General features: G+C 44.6%; 1 protein-coding gene and 1 non-coding gene across 3 annotated transcripts in view; both read left to right on the top strand.

The window, feature by feature from the left end:
* STXBP1 (syntaxin binding protein 1) overlaps positions 1-18,469 on the top strand; it is a 71,946-nt gene that overhangs the window by 31,206 nt on the left and 22,271 nt on the right. For both annotated transcript variants that reach the window (XM_007471730.1, XM_007471731.1), the window contains exons 2-11: positions 3,538-3,587; positions 5,258-5,339; positions 8,240-8,316; positions 9,295-9,373; positions 10,510-10,613; positions 12,303-12,451; positions 14,175-14,259; positions 15,257-15,387; positions 16,864-16,971; positions 18,067-18,127. In XM_007471730.1, coding sequence (XP_007471792.1) covers positions 3,538-3,587; positions 5,258-5,339; positions 8,240-8,316; positions 9,295-9,373; positions 10,510-10,613; positions 12,303-12,451; positions 14,175-14,259; positions 15,257-15,387; positions 16,864-16,971; positions 18,067-18,127 — 926 coding nt within the window. The remainder of the gene's footprint in view (positions 1-3,537; positions 3,588-5,257; positions 5,340-8,239; positions 8,317-9,294; positions 9,374-10,509; positions 10,614-12,302; positions 12,452-14,174; positions 14,260-15,256; positions 15,388-16,863; positions 16,972-18,066; positions 18,128-18,469) is intronic.
* On the top strand, positions 2,952-3,023 carry TRNAE-UUC (transfer RNA glutamic acid (anticodon UUC)). Its single transcript has one exon. It is a non-coding gene; the product is annotated as a tRNA-Glu (tRNA).

An 18,469-nucleotide genomic window follows, 5' to 3' on the forward strand; every position in this document is an offset into this window, starting at 1 on the left:
AGGCTGGGCCAGTGAGCCATGGCCACTGAGCCTGCGCATCTGGAGCCTGTGCTCTGCAACAAGAGAGGCCACAACAGTGAGAGGCCTAAGTAATGCAAAAAAAAAAAAAAAAAAAAAAAAAGTCTAATTTCTCAAATTTTTAAAAAAACAAAGGACTTCCCTGGTGGCACAGTGGTTAAGAATCTGCCAATGCAAGGGACACGAGTTCGAGCCCTGGTCTGGGAAGATCCCATATGCCTTGTAGCAACTAAGCCCGTGCAACACAACTACTGAGCCTGTGCTCTGGAGCCCCCGAGCCACAACTGCTGAGCTCGCGAGCCACAACTACTGAAACCTGCGTGCCTAGAGCCTGAGCTCTACAACAAGCGAAGCCACTGCAATGAGAAGCCCACACACCGCAACGAAGAGTAGCCCCCGCTCACCACAACTAGAGAAAGCCTGCGCACAGCAACAAGACCGAACACACCCAAAAATAAATAAAAAATAAATTAAAAAAAAAGAATTGGTATTAAGTAAAAATAACTGAAGAAAAGCTTTCATTTCAAAAAAAAAAAAGAAAGAAAAACCCTTCCTTGATTTCACATTCTCTGTCTACCCTGTCTAGCTTTCATACTTTTCTCTGCTACCTTATAGGAAAACCTCTTGAAAAAGTTGTCTAGGTATTCTGTCTTCCTCATCACCCATTTTAGACTGGCTTCATCCTTATTGTTTCACAAGAATGCTTGTCAATAAAGACCATGTTTCCAAACCATCTTACTGGTCCTACAAGCGCTTGGGGTTTTCTCCAAACTTACCTCTATGTGGTAATAATGCCCAGATTTTAAACTGTAGCTAAAAGTCAGTCTTTCAAGCTCCAGCTACCCTCCCTGTATCTCCCCTCGGACATCTCTTAGCCATCTCAGTCTTTAATCAAAAAAGGATGTTCTGTATTCTCCTACAGATCAGTTCTTTCCTCCCTCTAAATCTTTTGTGTCTCTACATCAATTTCTTTAAGCCAAAAAGCTAGGAGTTACCTGTTTCCTTTCTTTACTTTTCCCCCACACCCAATTCAGCAGCTAGCCCTGTTGGCTATATGTCCAAATAGATATCAAATTCACCCTCTTCTCGCCATGTCCGCTGCCACCAGCTGTGGATGGACCCTTGAGAAGGCGTCCTGACTGTACTCCTGCTTCAGTTCTTGCCCCCCTCCAATCTCATCTCTACTTCACATCAGATGACGTCCCTACCCTCGGTGGCTTTCTGGTACCCTTCAGATAAAATCATACTCCCGTCAAGGTCCCCTGTGATCTGGCCTCCAGCCTCAGCTTCTACCAGCTTCAGTTCCAAGAAGCTGTCAAGCTCTTTTTCCTTTTTCCACCTCGAGCCTTTGTGCCTCCCTTTTTTTTTTTTGCCCACCACATGTGGGATCTTAGTTCCCCAACCAGGGATGGAACCTGCGCCCCCTGCAGTGGAAGCCTGGAGTCCTAACCACTGGACTGCCAGGGAAGTCCCTTTTTCCTGTTTTTTTGTTTGTTTTCTATTTTGGGGTTTTTTTTTTCATCTTTTTTTTTCTGATCCCCTCTTAAAGGTAGCTCTCCACACTGGGTTTTTTCCTTTCTACCACAGCCCTTATTTATTTACCTTAGAGCATTTGTGAGAAGCCACGATTGCCCTTTTGTTTTGTCTGCTTCCGTCACTAGAGTGTAAGCTCCGAAGGAGCAGTGCCATGTCTGCTGTTGTTCATCCCTGGTGCTTGGTCCAGTGACTGGCAAACAGTGGTATTGAGTGAATGAGTGGGTATTTTCCACATCATTATTTCTAATGGGTGCATAGTATCCATTGCACAAATGTAACCTAATTGACTTAACCACTGCCTTATTATTTGATACATTTGTTCCCAGTTTTTCACCACACTGAAACATGGGAAATAATCTAAATGGCTATTGGGAAAATTGTTGACTAAACCAGGGACTATTATGCAGGCATTTAAGACCCTAGGAAGCATTTTTATTAACATGGAGAAATGAGTTTTCTTACTGAAAAAAAGCATAATACGAAATTATATATACCACATGATCTTAGCTATGTAAAAGTTCATGGGAAAAGCGAGTAGGAAATAAACTAAAATGTTAATTATGCATTTTGGGTTGGCAGGATTACAAGTGATTTTTCTTTTTGATTTTTTTCAAGTATACAAGTAATACATGGTATTTTCTTCTTTGTACTTTTCTGTGTTTTCCAAGTTTACTGCAATGAGTGTGTATTTTTTTATAATCAGGTAAGAAGCTCTTAAAAATTTTAGAACACTTTGATGACACATCAGATTATTGTAGATAGTCAAAAGCAGAGTCAGGAACCATCGTGCTCTGGAGATTGACCTAAAATGCTTGAAGCACACTTGCTAATGACAGCTCTTAGCCTTGAGTCCTTCCAGGCCTGTGGATGATCTGAGTTTTAGAAAGAGTAGCAGAGCGCTGTTTCCTGTGAATCCTCCATGACCGGGTAGACTTGTGTGTGGTGTGACATTATAGAAACTGTGGCTTGCAAAAGTGTTGGTTTTGGGTGAGAGCATCCCACAGATGTGCTCAGGGTTGGAAAGATATCACAGCTGCTCTTCACGTCTGTTTTTGGAGCTTGACGGGGGCTCACGTGCCCTGGGGTATTGTCATAGCATTTTACGCACTTATCTTAAGTCAGTGGTTCTCAAACCCCAGACCCTTTTGGGAATTCGAGGTCAAAACTATCTTCATAATAAGACTAAGATGTTATCTACCTTCTCACTCTTATTCTCTCACAAACGTACACTGGAGTTTTCCAGATGCTATATGATTCACAGCAGGTTATTTAAGAAGCAGAACCCAGCTGTCTTCTACGAAGCCAGACATTAAGGAGAGTTGCAAAGATGTAAAACAATGCCAGTATTCTCACTAAAATTGTTTTATTATGGAAAATATAAATAGCATTTTGGGAATTCCCTGGTGGTCCAGTGGTTAGGACTCAGCACTTTCACTGCCATGGCCCAGGTTCAATACCTGGTTAGGGAGCTGAGATCCCAAAAGTTGCACAATGCAGCCAAAAAAACAAAAACATAAATAGCATTTTAATGAAGTGCAACTATGTTATCAAAGAATGGGTTTATTATTATTGTAATTGAATTAACACATATTTTAAAAATTTCTCAGTTTAACTTCTAATACAGGAAATGTCAGTAGATACTTGCCCACATACACAAACACTCTTTGGGGTCCTCAATAGTTAAGAGTATAAAGGAGTCCTGAGACTACAAAGTTTGAGAACAACTGAATTAAGGAAGCAGGAAGAGAACTGTCTTTATGGTGGATTGATTATGGCTCAGTAGACAGATTGGTTGAATTGCATGACTCAGGAGAACAAAGCCTATGGAGGGAAAATGACCTTGTCTAATAGGCAGGGGTTGGAAGTCCTTGAAATTACATTAGATTTTTTCTTCCACCTCCCCCCTCCTTCCCTCTCTCCTTTCCTCCCTCTCCCCTTCCCTTCCTCCTTCTGTCCTTCCTTCCTTTTTCTCTCCTCTTTTAGAGATCATGCATGATGTGATAAAGAAGGTAAAGAAGAAGGGAGAGTGGAAGGTAAGTAGAAAAGCACAATTAATGACCTTAAAGGTGAGTTCATGGGGAAAAACAAGAATGGAGTAGAGTTGGGGAGAGGCATGTAGGCGCGGAATGAGGACCTTTGCTGTGTCCAGAGGATACCAAAAGCTTCTGGACTAGAGAAAGGTAATCTGCTGTGCCTCCCATTTTATACGATCCTGGTTAGGAAATCTCTTGGTCATAAAGCTTATCTTTAAGATCACCTGGTGAGGCATTCTAGAAGTGGAACTCTTTTATTCAGACAAGATCTTACCTGAATCAAGCAGAAGGTAGAATTATTCTGCTTTGCTGTGGGAGACGAGAGGGGACCCTTCTTGCCCCTCTGGCGGCCCTAAAGCATGTCCATGGAGCCCACACAGCAGTCTGAAAAGCCCTCATCTGGCCTATCCCGTCTGCCTGTAGCTGCGTAAGACAAAACAACTAAGTTTGTTTATTCATTTAACATTGAGAGCAATGCTGGAAACTGTCATGTACCTGAAACAAGTATTTAAGTCATTCTAATTGATTATGGCCTCGGTTCCGGCAGTGGGTGATGCAAGTCGGAAACGTGCTGTCCTCCATCCAGGATGTCTTTGTTTGAAGGACCATCTGGTTGTCTGGGGCCGGGCATTACAGTGACCAGGAGAGCACACCATCTTACTTGGACTTCCCCGTGTGTTGCTGAAGGGCTTATGCCAACCATACTCGCTCCCGAGTTTTCCTGTAGTAAAGTTCACCGGGCCTGGGAACAGCAGAGCTGATTGGTACCAGGAGGCTTTTGAAGTCTCACCCTGGCCTCGTGACGTTTTAGTCAAAGCACCCATCCTCATACCCAGAGTGGGAGGCCAGCTGGTGGGAACTCTTTATGCCTGCCTTTCTCTCTTACCCTTCCCATCGGTAATGGACTTGTGGACATGTGAATTTTAAACTAACCTTGAGGAAGCTGCCTCATAAAATGAATGATCGTGCTGCAGCAAGATGCTTTCGGGCCCACACTTCTCCAGCACCTGTTGCCTGGGTTTCTATCTTTGAAGAAGGGTAGGAGAAATAGCTTTGTTTTAGCTCCCTCTCTCCACTGTGGGCCTAATGGAGATAGGAAAAGTTGGCTGAAGAATTGCAGGTATGAAGCTTTTAGACCAGGACGGCACGTTCTTATTCTTCCCGTCTGAACTGAGACACAGTTTGCTCCCGGGATGACACGTGTGCTGGTCCATCCCAATGATGTCTGCAACGAAGTCCTCTCCTTCCACCCCATAAATGTGGCACTAGTGTTCATTCTCCCATTAAGAAAAAGTTTGCGCCCTGAAAAAATACCCTCTAATATGGATTTCTCCAAGTGTGAATGCTGTAGATGAATTTTTTTTTCTTTTCTTTCTTTCTTTTTTTTTTCTGCATTTTTATGAGTATTTTCTTTGTCATGGAAAAAACTTTAATTTTATTAACTTTAAAATATTAAGTCACATCAGTGAGAGCAAACTCTCCTAGAAGCTTAGGTTTGGTGGGGAAATAAAAGCTAGCATGTGTCTCGGCAAACTTCTGGCCCCGTAGGAAGCATTGATAACTCAGAATTTTGCATTTCTAGGCTCCTTCTGAAATCTTGACTGGGTCAGCGGAGGAGATAATAATAGCAGGTGCCCATCAGGCTGTAAACTGTCCCCTTTTGTTTCCAGGTGCTGGTGGTGGATCAGCTGAGCATGAGGATGCTTTCCTCCTGCTGTAAGATGACAGACATCATGACCGAGGGGATAACAAGTGAGCGGCCTTCCCTCTGCCCTCCCGCGACACCCAGCCTTCTCTTGGGGTGTTCTTTCTCCTCCCTATCTGTTATTATCTTGCTTGACGTTATTTTCTTTTATAATTTTTATTCATGAAACCACATTCTTTTTTTTTTTTTTTTTTTTTGGAGGCATCGGGTCTTTGTTGTGGCATGTGCGTTCTTCCTGTGGTGCGCAGGCTTAGTTGCCCCATGGCATGTGGGATCTTAGTTCCCTGACCAGGGATCGAACCCATGTCCCCTGCATTGGAAGGTGGATTCTTAACCACCAGACCACCAGGGAAGTCCCTATCTTGCTTGACTTTAGATCTTCCAACAACCTGGGTGGTAGGACCGTAAGTTCCTGAGAGATACCCCAGGCTTTCTTGTTCATCATTGAATCCCTCACATCCAATCCAGTGTTAGATGCCCATTAAGTATCTGTGAAAGGATGCCAAAGGAAGGCTCAATCAAGAAAAAAAAAAAAAAAAAAAGGGCAGGCCACCCAATAGAAAAGAATAGACAAAAGAATTAAACAGGCACTTAACAAAGGAAGAAATCCAAATGGCCAATAAATACGTGAAAAGTTGGCCCCCTCAGTAGTGGTCAGGGGAATGCAATTAAAACCAGAGTGAGATACTGCTGTGTACTCAGATTGGAGTATTTAAAATATGATAATGCCTAGGGAGGGTGGGAAGGAGGGAGACGCAAGAGGGAAGAGATATGGGACCGTATGTATATGTATAGCTGATTCACTTTGTTGTAAAGCAGAAACTAACACACCATTGTAAAGCAATTATACTCCAATAAAGATGTAAAATATAATAATAAAATAAAATAAAATATGATAATGCCAAGTGACAGGATATAGAAAAATGGGAACTCCGACCTGACACATGTCAGTTGGTACAGCTACTTTGAAAAACACTTGGCAGAGTCTAGGAGAGTTGAGGCATGCAGATCCTATGAGCCAGCACATCTGCAGTTAGATGTGTGTCCTAGATAACCCAGGTGTGTGTGCCCGGAATGCTCACAGAGCATCACTCATAGTAGCCCCAAAGTGGGAGCAACCAAAATGTCCACTAGGAGTAGAATGGTAAAATGAATTGTGGAATAGTCACACAGCAGAATACTGCTGATATATAGCAAAGAAGAGGAACGAACTCTGACTACTGGCTCATTCCAAAATGCAAATGAATCTGATAAACAATGTCGAGCAAAAGAAGCAAGGTACATCCTTAACAATATGCTTTAATTTACGTAATGTTCAAAAACAGGCAGAGCTAAGCTCTACTGCTTTGAAATGCAGGGACAAGTAAGTCTTAACCACAAAGAGAAGTGATCACCATTCATGTCACCATGGTGGTTCTCTTTGGGGGGAAGGGAGGAAATTGTGATGAGGGAGGGTGAAGGAGGGCACTTCTGCAGTGCTGATGGGTTCTGTTGCCTGACGGGTGGTGCTTGTGCAGCATTTGCTTTATAATTATTTGTATATTTATGTTTAAGTCATTCTTTGGAATGTGCTTTAGAATTTCACAGTAATAGGTTTTTGAAATAAGTTAAATCACCTGCTCAAGGTCACTGGCCAGTGTCACACCTGAGACTAGAACACCGACCTCCTGGCTGCTGTCCCCAGCTCTTTTTCACATTTGTGTGCAGCTCAAGTCTTACTTAGGAGCCCCTTTCAGGGGAGATCATGTATTTTAATCTGTGAAACAGCATTGATGGAAAAGCAGTCTATTTTGAGGTATTATTTCAAACAAGGAAGTTAACCTTTGTTTTTCCTCCTAAAAAACTTTGGGTGGAACATACCCGTTGCAGTGCAGCTCCCAGTTTTTTCCCCTGGAGAGAACTTTTATATGGTATGTGGCCTACAGACTACTGCTGGTCTTTGTCAAAATTACTACCATACCACAATTACGGGAGGAGGAGCAAGGAGGGTTGAGGTTTTCATTAAGCTAGGTGAATGTAATTTAAAGGTTGGTGATTTCATCATTTTTTAAAACACATTTCCGCCAAAAAAATTTTTTAAGATAAAAAAGAAAACAGAAAAAAGAAATTAAAATAAAATAAAATTAAAGCATATTTCCAAATCTAGTTTATCTATCACCAAAAGCATAGTCCTGTAAATAGGAGTACATAATTTTTGGTGTGACTTTACGTCATTCAGCGATCCAAGACCAGACTTGCCCCTGTTTTGAGCTTACAAAGTTATTTTCCTCACTGAATTGTTAAAACTTTTTTTTTTCTCTATCAAGGCAAAAAAATGCAAATATAGGAAAAAAGCCAAAGGTAGCTAATGAGCTTCTAACAAAGAAGCAGCACCGTCCTGCCCTCCTCCTTCCTCCCCCATCCCCTGGGATCCATCACCCCAGAGGCAGCCACTCTGCTCTTTCTTCTGGTTATCTTTTTGATATTTCTAAATAAGTGCTTACAGGAGTATCGCTTGATTCATCATGTTAGACATTATCTGTTGACTTCCTGTGGTAGATGAGGGTTCAGCTCTCCCCTCCCGCCCACAGACTCTTCCCCATCCCAGAAGTTTTTTTTAAATGTCCTTACTTGGCAAAATTTAAAAGTCAGCAAGCCTGTGTTAACCACCCCCAAATATTTGGGGGGGGGACTGAAGGAAGGGGCAAAAGACTAGATCAAGGAATTTACTTAAACTGAAATGGGAAATAGGAAGTATTTAGTGTGATAAGGTTTCAGGTTTTCTACCACCTGAGCCTCGTGAGACAGAGGAACGTGGTAACTCTGCGGAAGGGGCGTTGAGTCTTTCCTCCCCCCACTGTAGATTTTTATTGCACCAGTCTGAAGGTGGCCTCTCTCTATGGCTTCTAGTTTTATGATCACCAGTTCTGTTTTCTTATTTACCGTGGGCCGCTGTTTTGTTGTCTAGTTGTGGAAGACATCAACAAGCGCCGAGAGCCGCTCCCCAGCCTGGAAGCTGTGTATCTCATCACTCCCTCTGAGAAGGTAAACCCCGCCTAGAAGAGCTTTGGCTGAGGTTACATGTGCTGGCTTGGTGTCTGGGTGGCATCATGTCTGATGGTTCCGGGTTAAGCACGCATTTAACACACTGCTCTGTGTAAGCATGCAGTCCACCAACGGGGAAGATGGGGTGCGGTGAGGAGTGAAGAGTACATTCATTAAGCTTTCTGCCAAAAGCCAGGCTGGACCAATCTCGATTTCCCCTTGTGTTAGCTTTCTAGGTAGGAGACCACTTTATCTAGTGATCTGCCTCCAGAACTTGGGTATATTATGCTTTCAGATTTCTTTTTTTTTTGGCCTCGCCACGTGGCTTGCAGGATCTTAGTTCCCCGGACCAGGGTTTGAACCTGGATCCCCTACAGTGGAAGCTCGGAGTCCTTACCACTGGACCACCAAGGAGTTCCCAGATTTATTTCATCAATATCCAGTTAGGGTTCAAATTTACCTGTCTTATCATTTTGGGGGGTTGGTTCAAATCAGTATTCAAGCAAGGCCCACCTTCTTGCTTCTGGTTGCTAGCTGTCTTAGATGTCTTAATCTATGTAAATTCCCCCCAGTTTTCATGTTTTCTTTTCATTTTTGAAAACGGGCTTATGTATGAGTTTCTGCAGATGCAACTAAATTGCTAGAACTTCATTGCAATGAATCTCCTGGTAGGTTTCTGACCACCTTCCTCTTTTGTGGGTCTCTTCTTAGGAACCCAAGTTATGGTGGCTCCAAAGAATGGACGCTGTCACTTTGGAATGAGCTAGGGAGGCTTTTGTTCATCTAAACTCTGAAACGATGCTAATCTTAAATCCTCAGAACTCAGTTATGGCCGAACATAAGTTAGAATTATACATCAGAAATCCCTTGCTATTTTGTGCATGTAGCTTGAAGCCAGCATGGATTTGACTCCGTTCAGATGTAGGTTCCATTTGCTCCTAGAATTAGATTCAGTTCCCTTTTTCTCCCCTTCCACAGTCTGTCCACTCTCTCATCAGTGACTTTAAGGACCCACCAACTGCCAAGTACCGGGCTGCGCACGTCTTCTTCACTGACTGTGAGTACAGCTGTCAGCTGCCGCCCTGGCCTTCCTGCACAGCCAGACTGACCCCAAGCAAGCCAGGCCAACAGGGAAGAAATGGGTTGTTCCCACTTGTGTCCGGATCTTTTATTTTCTCTTCAGAAGACAAATTGCATAAGAGAGAAAAATAAACGCCCACAAATACAAACCTACTAGGTCGTGCAGTCCCTTCCTGATTAAAAAAATAGCTCCTCTTCTGAGGTCTAGCATGTTTAATGCTGAGAAGAATTTTCCGATGCCAGCCTTAGTTTCATTGTATAGACTTCCAGATATCACTATAAATTTCAGTGTGTTTCCATCTACTTTTCAACTACAAAGACGCTCTGATATGGTGGTATTTGTATCAGGTAGAACTGTATCATTGTCCTAGAATCTGTTTTCTTGCTTTGTGGAGGTTTTGTGCATGGAACCTAGTGCAAGTGCACAATAATAACAGTTCACCCTGTGTTCTCTCTGGGGAAAACCCCACAAAACTCACCACTTGAGCAGATGGGGGAAGGTTCTTGCAAAGAATAATTTTATACTCTTTGAAGATGGGTGGCAAAGAAAGCAGGTAGATGGCATTAGTAATAATAAACCAATGACACATTTCTGGGGACCTGAGACTATTTGTTTGGTCCGGAAGAGTCATGAGAAATCGTGGTTCCCCCACCAAGTGGGACTCCTATGCAGCTGAGTTCCTTAGAGGCCCTGGGGAGATGTCTGCATCGCATTTCCCAACGATTTTATTTTTCTTTACTTATTTTATTTTTCATAAGTATCTCAGATGTGTGGTGTTTGTTTATATTACAGGCCTTTTCCTGATCCCTTCTTGATCTCTCTTGGTTCTTTTTCTTCCTCTCCTTAATGTCAGAAAATAGTTTTTATTAGCTCTCAATATCTCAGTCTTTATTGCCATTTGTTTCTTTGTTATACGTTGAGGGCCTTGTAGGTGGTTTTGTATTCCTTTTATTCCTTTTATACCCTAGAGGTAGTAGGTTGTCGGGTAGGATGAACTTTCTGTTTACCTTTTTAAAATCCTAATAAAATAAAGAATTCCCTGGACATGTGCGAATGTTGAAATGAACCAGAAAATGGGCAGGAAAACCTACTGTCTTTTGTCATTCTGGCAGCTTGTCCAGACGCCCTGTTTAACGAGCTGGTAAAATCTCGAGCAGCCAAAGTCATCAGAACTCTGACGGAAATCAACATTGCATTTCTCCCATATGAATCCCAGGTGAGGCCGCGTGGGGGAGGGCATAGAAAATCCACATCCTGCCTATTCTCTCAGGAACTCTGGCCACGTGCGAGAGGGTGGGGCAGGGGTGCAGTAAAGAGAGTGGGGGAGGGGATTGCTGAATGACGCGTTGTGAGTGGACGTTTATGTAATGGCAACAGTAGTCCTTAGGGGTCTGCCCAAGATGCCCTCGTGTTAGTCTCCAGTTATTTCTGACTTTCTGCAGCCATCCTGCCCTTCTTAGTGTTCATTTCATCCTCACTCACATTGTTCACTCCTATTGGCTGACTCCTTGACTAAGCAAAAAGTAGCCAATCCAGAAAGAGCTTGGGAGGAGGGGAGGGGAAGGGATCAGACAACACCCGTTTGCTGCAAAGGAGACTGTTTTTATGTAGAGAAAACCTCAGCTTGTCATGTGCGGGAAGGAACAGATGGTAGCCTTCGTCATGAGCTGTTAACGCTTCAAGTGCCAAAACCTCTCCTCTTGGAAAAAAACAAAGTCGTTAAACCAGTAAAGGTGAAGCTGATCATGAGAGAACATACAAAATTTATACCTTAGTATTTTAAAATTTGTTAAAATGCCTCCTCCTTGCAAAGAAACAAAAAATAACACAACTTCTGTGCATTTTGTAGAGGTAAGAGATGATTGTGGCATTTTGGGTCTTTATAGATCAGCTTCTAGATGCCAGAGAGTGACCAATTCTTGGGTAAGAAGAGATGGAAAAAGTAGAGTGTGAATATTTTAAAAAGACAGTCTCTTTGCCCTCTCACTTGGCCTAAAGCTTAATCTCAGCTTGAGGGCAGGAATTTTTTTCCTCTGTGTGAGCCTTGTCACCACCTGGATTGAACAAAATCCAACTTTAGCATATTCAACCATACTATATTTCTCGTATATTTTTGAAACGTAATAACCTTTTTTTTAAAACCTCAGGTTTTCCAGATCAGGGTAGTTTACCTCATAGAGATTCTGAGAGAATACTGGAGGGAAGTTTAGTCTTCTAGAACCCTCCAGAAAAAAAAAAAGAAGAAAAATGCTTAGAACCTACTATGAGGATAGGAAACTATTAAATCCATACAGAGCCCCTTTATTTGCTACAGTCACAGCACAATTTCTAGCCTGTCCCTTATTTATTCAAACTTACAATGAACGGCCCGTGCGGTGTGTCAGGGCCCCCCTGCTCTCCTCCTGGGCTCCCCACTGGTCATCAGACACAGGCACACGCCTGCCTCAGGGCCTTGGCACCAGCCGGTGCCTCGGGGAGCTGCCTGCTGGGGAGAAACCCTGCACCTCCTTCAAGCCCTGGCTCAAACAGCCCCTCCTCAAGGAGGCCTCGTGCCCTCCCTGTCCATCCTGTGGGCATTCTCTCCCTGCTTCTTATGTTCTCATACACGTACCCATTTCTCAAATACCATAAAATTTACTTTCCATTATGTTTGTTGTCTGCCTCTTCCTGCAAGATTGCACGCTCCTTGAGGGCAGTAATGGTTTGGTCACTAACAGCCCCAAGTGGTTAGCACAGTGCCTGGCACCCAGCAGACACCCAAGCCGTGTTTGTAGAAGAAATGAAAACCTGAGACACCCAGCCTCACTACCAGCTTGGAAAAAAAACTCTTGACGGTTCACCACCATTCTGGATGAATATGACGGTTCACCATTCTGGAAATATATGTATTTCTTCCCCGTCTCAGGTGTACTCCTTGGACTCTGCTGACTCTTTCCAAAGCTTCTACAGTCCCCACAAGGCTCAGATGAAGAATCCGGTCCTGGAGCGCCTGGCAGAGCAGATCGCAACTCTGTGCGCCACCCTGAAGGAGTACCCGGCCGTGCGGTATCGGGGGTAAGGCTGTGCCCCAGTCTGCCTTCGGTGGCCCCGCCACGTGTCCCCGAGCAGGGAACTTCCTCTGGCCTTGCCGTTCCTCTGGCAGTTGTCTCCAGAGGGTCAAGGTTTGAGCGTCTCCATTTATAATTATTTTCCAGTGTTTTTGCTCTTTTCTAAATTTTATTGTGGAATATACCAATACATACAGAAAAGGGCATGAAATACATATATTCAGTTAGTGAATAGCTAAATGTGAACCCCCTGTAACTACAATCCAGGTTTCCTACAATTTTTCATCTCTTCCTAACCTTAAAAATCAAATACCCACCTTGCCAAAGGTGTTTCAGAGTAAGATAAAATACAAGGAGAATAATTCTCCAAAGGACACATTTCTCAGATTTGATAAGGTCATTCACTTATCACTTACCTGCTCTGTGCTAAGTGCTAGGCAGGCGGAGTTAACCTGAAGACACAGCCCCTGCCCTTAGAAACCCCTGAGCCGGGAGGGCAGGTAGGATGTGCACACCTGCTATGTAGGCCTGTGAGACCAGTGTCTTAGGACAGTGCAGGCCGTAGGCTTGGGCATCCAGAGCAGGAAGAGGGCCCTTTGAGCTGAGAGGAGCGAGCACAGCTTCAGAGCAGAGGTGGCAGCTGAGCTCAGCACCGGAGGACAGGTTCGGATTTCAGTAGACCAATGAGGAGCAGGGGGCATTTTGTGTGGATAGTTGGGATGAGCAGAAGCGTGACGTTGGACAACAAAGGGCAAGTTTGGGGAGGGTTGGTAGTCTAGCGCGGTTTATGTGTGGGCAGTGGGGCCAGGTGAACCCATCTCTGGAGGCCTTGGATGCCAAGTTCGGGATCATGCCCTTCAGTGGTTATTACTGGGTAGCCTCTGGGGAATTTAAACGGAGTGAACGCAGTGGTGTGGGAGTGTCAAGCTGGGAGCATGAGTGGGAGTCCCAGTTCCACAGGGAGAAGCCAGAAGGGTGGGGGACACAACAGGAGGAATGGAGGGTCTGAGCAGGAAGTGCAAGGATGCTCATCACCACATTGTCCGCAGGGATGTGCACCCATGGGACAACGCCCCCCTCCATTAGGGTCCTCACCGACAGAAGCCTGGTGGAAGCTAAGAAATGGGGTCTTGGGATTCACTCGTTGGAGGGATAGGGCTGGGAGCAGAGCTGCTTTTGCTCTGAGCGTGGCCAGGTGGCAGGCAGCAGCCACAGGATAAACATCGCCAGGAGGAGCCCAGGAAGTGCTACCCAGCTCAGACAAGGCGGAAGGTCCACAGGCTCTCACTTGTATCTTTCCGGCTCTGCTGGCAGAAATGTCACTTCCAACAAAACAAAACAGGGTCCAAGGGAATTTGAATTGAGGGAAGTGAGAGTCAGGTGGGTCAGACTCAGACAGCCTGATCATGGGAAAAGGATGGCTGGTTAGGACCCTCTGCTGCAGTGTGGTTGTTCGTCTGGAGCTGCTTGGAAATATTACCTCCGTTTCCACTTGGTTTTTTTTAAGGGAACTAGAAAATCATTTATGTTCCAGTCACCGAGCTAAGTATTTTATTTGTCCTTTTAAATTATACATCTAAAGTGAGTATACTCTCACTGTAAAAGAACAGTACAGATGAAGCTTGTGTCTCCCTTGACCCTCCTGCTCTGTCCTGCCTTCCTCCCTGAGAGCAGACAGTGTCATCCATTGGGGCAGGGCCGTTCACCCTCTGTCCCTCCTCCTTTGTCAGGGAATACAAGGACAATGCTTTGCTGGCTCAGCTAATCCAGGACAAGCTCGATGCGTACAAAGCCGATGACCCGACAATGGGGGAGGTAAGCCTTACTTGGCCCACGTGCTTCTCTCACCAAGCGACCACAGTGTCCATGTGGCAGCCTGGGCACAGCTGGCTTCCTTTGCTCACAGAGTGTGTGTGAGCGCCCTTCTTCCTGTGCAGTGAGCTCCAGCCCTTGGGCAGGCGATACAGATTCTGTTCAGTGTAGCTGAGCTATCAACTTGTTTCTCTTTGCTGGGACTTTCCCAGTGTTAGCACCTACAGCCCTGCCTCCTGGGACCCCCTCAGTGGGACAGTATCAAAACCAGAAAATTGACATTGCTACAATCTCCAGACCTTATTCAGATTTCACTAGTTAGTACACGTGCTCGGGTGTATGTGTGCACACGCACATGCGCAGTTCCGTGCAGTTTTATCACGTGTAGATACATGTCAACCACCACTGCGATCAAGACACAGAACTATCCCATCACTATCTTGATTTAAAAACTGACAGCCCTGGGCTTCCCTGGTGGCGCAGTAGTTGAGAGTCCGCCTGCCGATGCAGGGGACACGGGTTTGTGTCCCGGTCCGGGAAGATCCCACATGCCGCGGAGCGGCTGGGCCCGTGAGCCATGGCCGCTGAGCCTGCGCGTCCGGAGCCTGTGCTCCAGGAGAGGCCACAACAGTGAGAGGCCCGCGTACTGCAAAAAAAAGGAAAACACTGACAGCCCCAGGTTCTGGGGACCCCCTCTGGCTGGATGATGGGTCACCCTTTTTATAGCTGAACCTAGGTGGTGCTCCCCTTCGTAAGCTCACTTTAGACCCCAGCCACAGTTTTGGATCTGCATCAAAGGGCCCTCATTATGAAATAGACACACTGGACTCTCACATGGTGTGTGCTGGTGTCCTTGTCCAGCAGTAAATGGACTTAGTGCTGTTTGAGTCAGAGTTTACATCCTGCTGCCACTTTTCACAGGAGGGTTAGCTGTGCTAGTCGGAGAAGCGGGAGTTGTATGGGGCAGCTCATGAAACCATTCCCTGTGTCCTTCCTTCAGGGCCCAGACAAGGCACGCTCCCAGCTCCTGATCCTGGACCGCGGTTTCGACCCCAGTTCCCCCGTCCTTCATGAATTGACTTTTCAGGCTATGAGTTACGACCTGCTGCCGATTGAAAATGATGTATACAAGTAAGTACACAGACCTGGTGTGACTGCAGCTTTTCAAATGAACCAAACACACCTCTAATTTAAGAAAAAGGATGTTGTTAATCCTAGGAAAATCCAGTGCATTGATACAGTCTTGCTAATAAGCCCGCAGGCTTTTCTGTGAGTTCCCAAAGTCCAGCTGCACCACCAGCCAGAACCTCCTCTCCCTTTCAAAGAGAACAAGAACCTTCGATCTTTATTTCACAGCTCATGTCGCCTCAGTTCATAGCTGGCTTGGGTGTGTTAATATGTTGACTTGTGTGTGTCAGAGCATATCTTATTCAGAGTTAAAACTTCTTAACTACAGATCATGAAATATGATGATGATAAAATATATCAACAGGAGTTTCCTACTGAATTTTATTTGCAGTTTGCTTCATTATAAACATTTTTCTCGGTAGCAATCATCAGAAACTCAGTCTCTAAAAACTTATTTTTCTTTCAATGGGAACAGGCTATATTGTTCTCGTGTCCTTTATTTTATAACATTAACCGTAAAGATAGTTGTTTCAAAATGAAGGTTCTAAAAATATGACTGAATCTCAGCTTTTCCCCTTTGGTACCTGTAATTTTTGCTTTCCTTTAGATGTTCATGATTTCACATGTGAAAATTTGCTGAGGGCCAGTTGCAGGCAGCTGCAGAATGCTGTTTAGGTCCCACACATTTGAGGATGGTGTCCCAGGCCGTTTCCAACCAGGAACAAGTGTGATCCTCGCCTTTCCCTTTCAAGTACCTCTGAACCCACCTATGACCTGACTTCACACCTGAGCCAGGTGGCTCTGATGGAGCTCATATCAACTGACCCTGGGGGTTTTAAACCAGGACTTCAAGTCAGTTGACTTTGATTAGACCTTTGGGTCTCTTTCTGCCTAAGAAATCATTAGCCTTTTTAGATGCAGCAGACCTGACACAGATAGTGACACATCAGATGGTTGGGGTGCTTGCTTGATGTTCAGACAGATTCGTGTGAACATCTGTCTGTTATTTTTTGTTGTTTGTTTGGTTTTTCTCCTGCTCCTTCCACAAGGAGGAGTTCTACTTTTTTTTTTTTTTAATTAATTAATTTATTTGTTTTTGGCTGTGTTGGGTCTTTGTTGCTGTGCACGGGCTTTCTCTAGTTGCAGCGAGCGGGGGCTACTCTTTGTTGCAGTGCGCAGGCTTCTCACTGCAGTGGCTTCTCTTGTTGTGGAGCACAGGCTCCAGGGGTGCGGGTTTCAGTAGTTGTGGCTCACAAGCTCAGTAGTTGTGGCACGCGGGCTCTAGAGCGCAGGCTCAGTAGTTGTGGCTCGCGAGCTTAGTTGCTCCACGGCATGTGGGATCTTCCTGGACCAGGGCTTGAACCCGTGTCCCCTGCACTGGCAGGCGGATTCTTAATCCACTGCGCAACCAGGGAAGCCCCATCTGCCTGTTTTAAACCAGGGGGATTGGATGAATTTTGTGGGACGTCTCCTCTCCAGGTATGAGACGAGCGGCATTGGAGAGGCGAGGGTAAAGGAAGTGCTCCTGGACGAGGATGACGACCTCTGGATAGCGCTGCGCCACAAGCACATCGCGGAGGTGTCCCAGTAAGAGCCCACCCTGCGCCCTTCCCCTAGCCTCGGCCAGCCCTGCCCCAGGCTCCAGGGCTCACCCCACCGACACTGGCAATCACAGTTGTCGGTTGCCGGTGTGCGTTCCCTGGGCAACTTGACCAGAGCTCACCAGTGCATGAATTCGTTGCTTCTGCTAAGTTGCCAACGTGCTAACCAGTGATGATGAACCCCTTCTGATATCTGAGCTCAGGCTACACCGACTTCATGAAGTTAGAAAATCCATTCTGTGTTAGGGTTGCTTTTAGGATTTTTAGAAAGCATTTGTAGCTCTCTCAGTAAGATGCTTTATAAACACTAAACACTTGAAGCCAGTTTGTTCTGTTGAAGGATCCGGACTCCACCTACATACAGTTCAGTTGTCGTTTATATAGCTGGTGTGTCCCCTTCCTCCCTGTTGTCATACCTAAAATTTCTGAGCAAGCCTTGATGTATTTACTGATACATGTGCTAAACCAGTACCTTGCTCTGAAAGTATTTCAAAATGTTTCTAACACTGGAAAGTTTTTAATAAGACCTTTAAACTGTAGATAACAACCCTGCTTTTGCAGAAAGACACATTCTGCTACACTGAGTTGGTGCTATCCGGCAGGAAATTCACAAGGAAGAGTGAGAAGCTATTATAGCCTGGGATAGTTCTGTTGTTTAGAAAAGTAGTTTCCAAACTTTTTGCATGACTCAACTTTAGAAAATTGTTAGTTCACATTGCCAGTATATAATTTATTCATGCATTAAATATATGCTTTATTGTACTAATATGCATATTTTATAGCATATACAAAAAACATAAATTTGAAAAGGATGAGGTAAAATTATATAAATAGATGTCCTAACATTTTCTTTTCTGCTCTCAAACTGTCTTGCACACTCCACTATGGAGACCCCGGGTTTAGAGTATTAGGAAAATGATGTATCTGTCTCTCCTCTTAGAAAATCACTTTAGATGTATGCATTACGGGCAAGAAAAGCCACCACATATTCCTAAAGGAGGAACCTTGCATGACTCCTATAGCATCATATAGAGATACTTGGTGCTGCGTTGAAGCTTAGCTGCCTCCTTCTGTCTTCCAGGGAAGTCACCCGTTCTCTGAAGGATTTTTCTTCCAGCAAGAGAATGAATACTGGAGAGAAGGTAAACCCGTACTCATGCTCCAGTGCTCCAGAGAAAGCAGAAATCCCTGCTTTCTCTCTAGGGGTGGGGAAGATGCCTCCTCAGCACAGGACTAGTGAGTTGGGGGCTGAGAGGGGTCATGGTCCTCTTTTCATTTGTACCGTTTTGTCTTATTTTTGTATTCAAAATTGAGATCTGAACCCCCCGCCTTTTGATATTTATAGAGAACTTCTTGTTACTCTGAAGATTAGTGTTTACTCTTCTGGATCATGATTCACTTTAAGCCAGAAGAACTTGCTAAAACCTTTTTTAGCTTGTGGTAGCATTAGAATTTTTTTTTTTTTTTTTTTTTTTTTTTTTTTT

This window comes from Lipotes vexillifer, unplaced genomic scaffold (genome assembly GCF_000442215.2).
Source record: "Lipotes vexillifer unplaced genomic scaffold, Lipotes_vexillifer_v1.1 scaffold98, whole genome shotgun sequence".
Taxonomy (NCBI): Eukaryota; Metazoa; Chordata; class Mammalia; order Artiodactyla; family Lipotidae; genus Lipotes; species Lipotes vexillifer.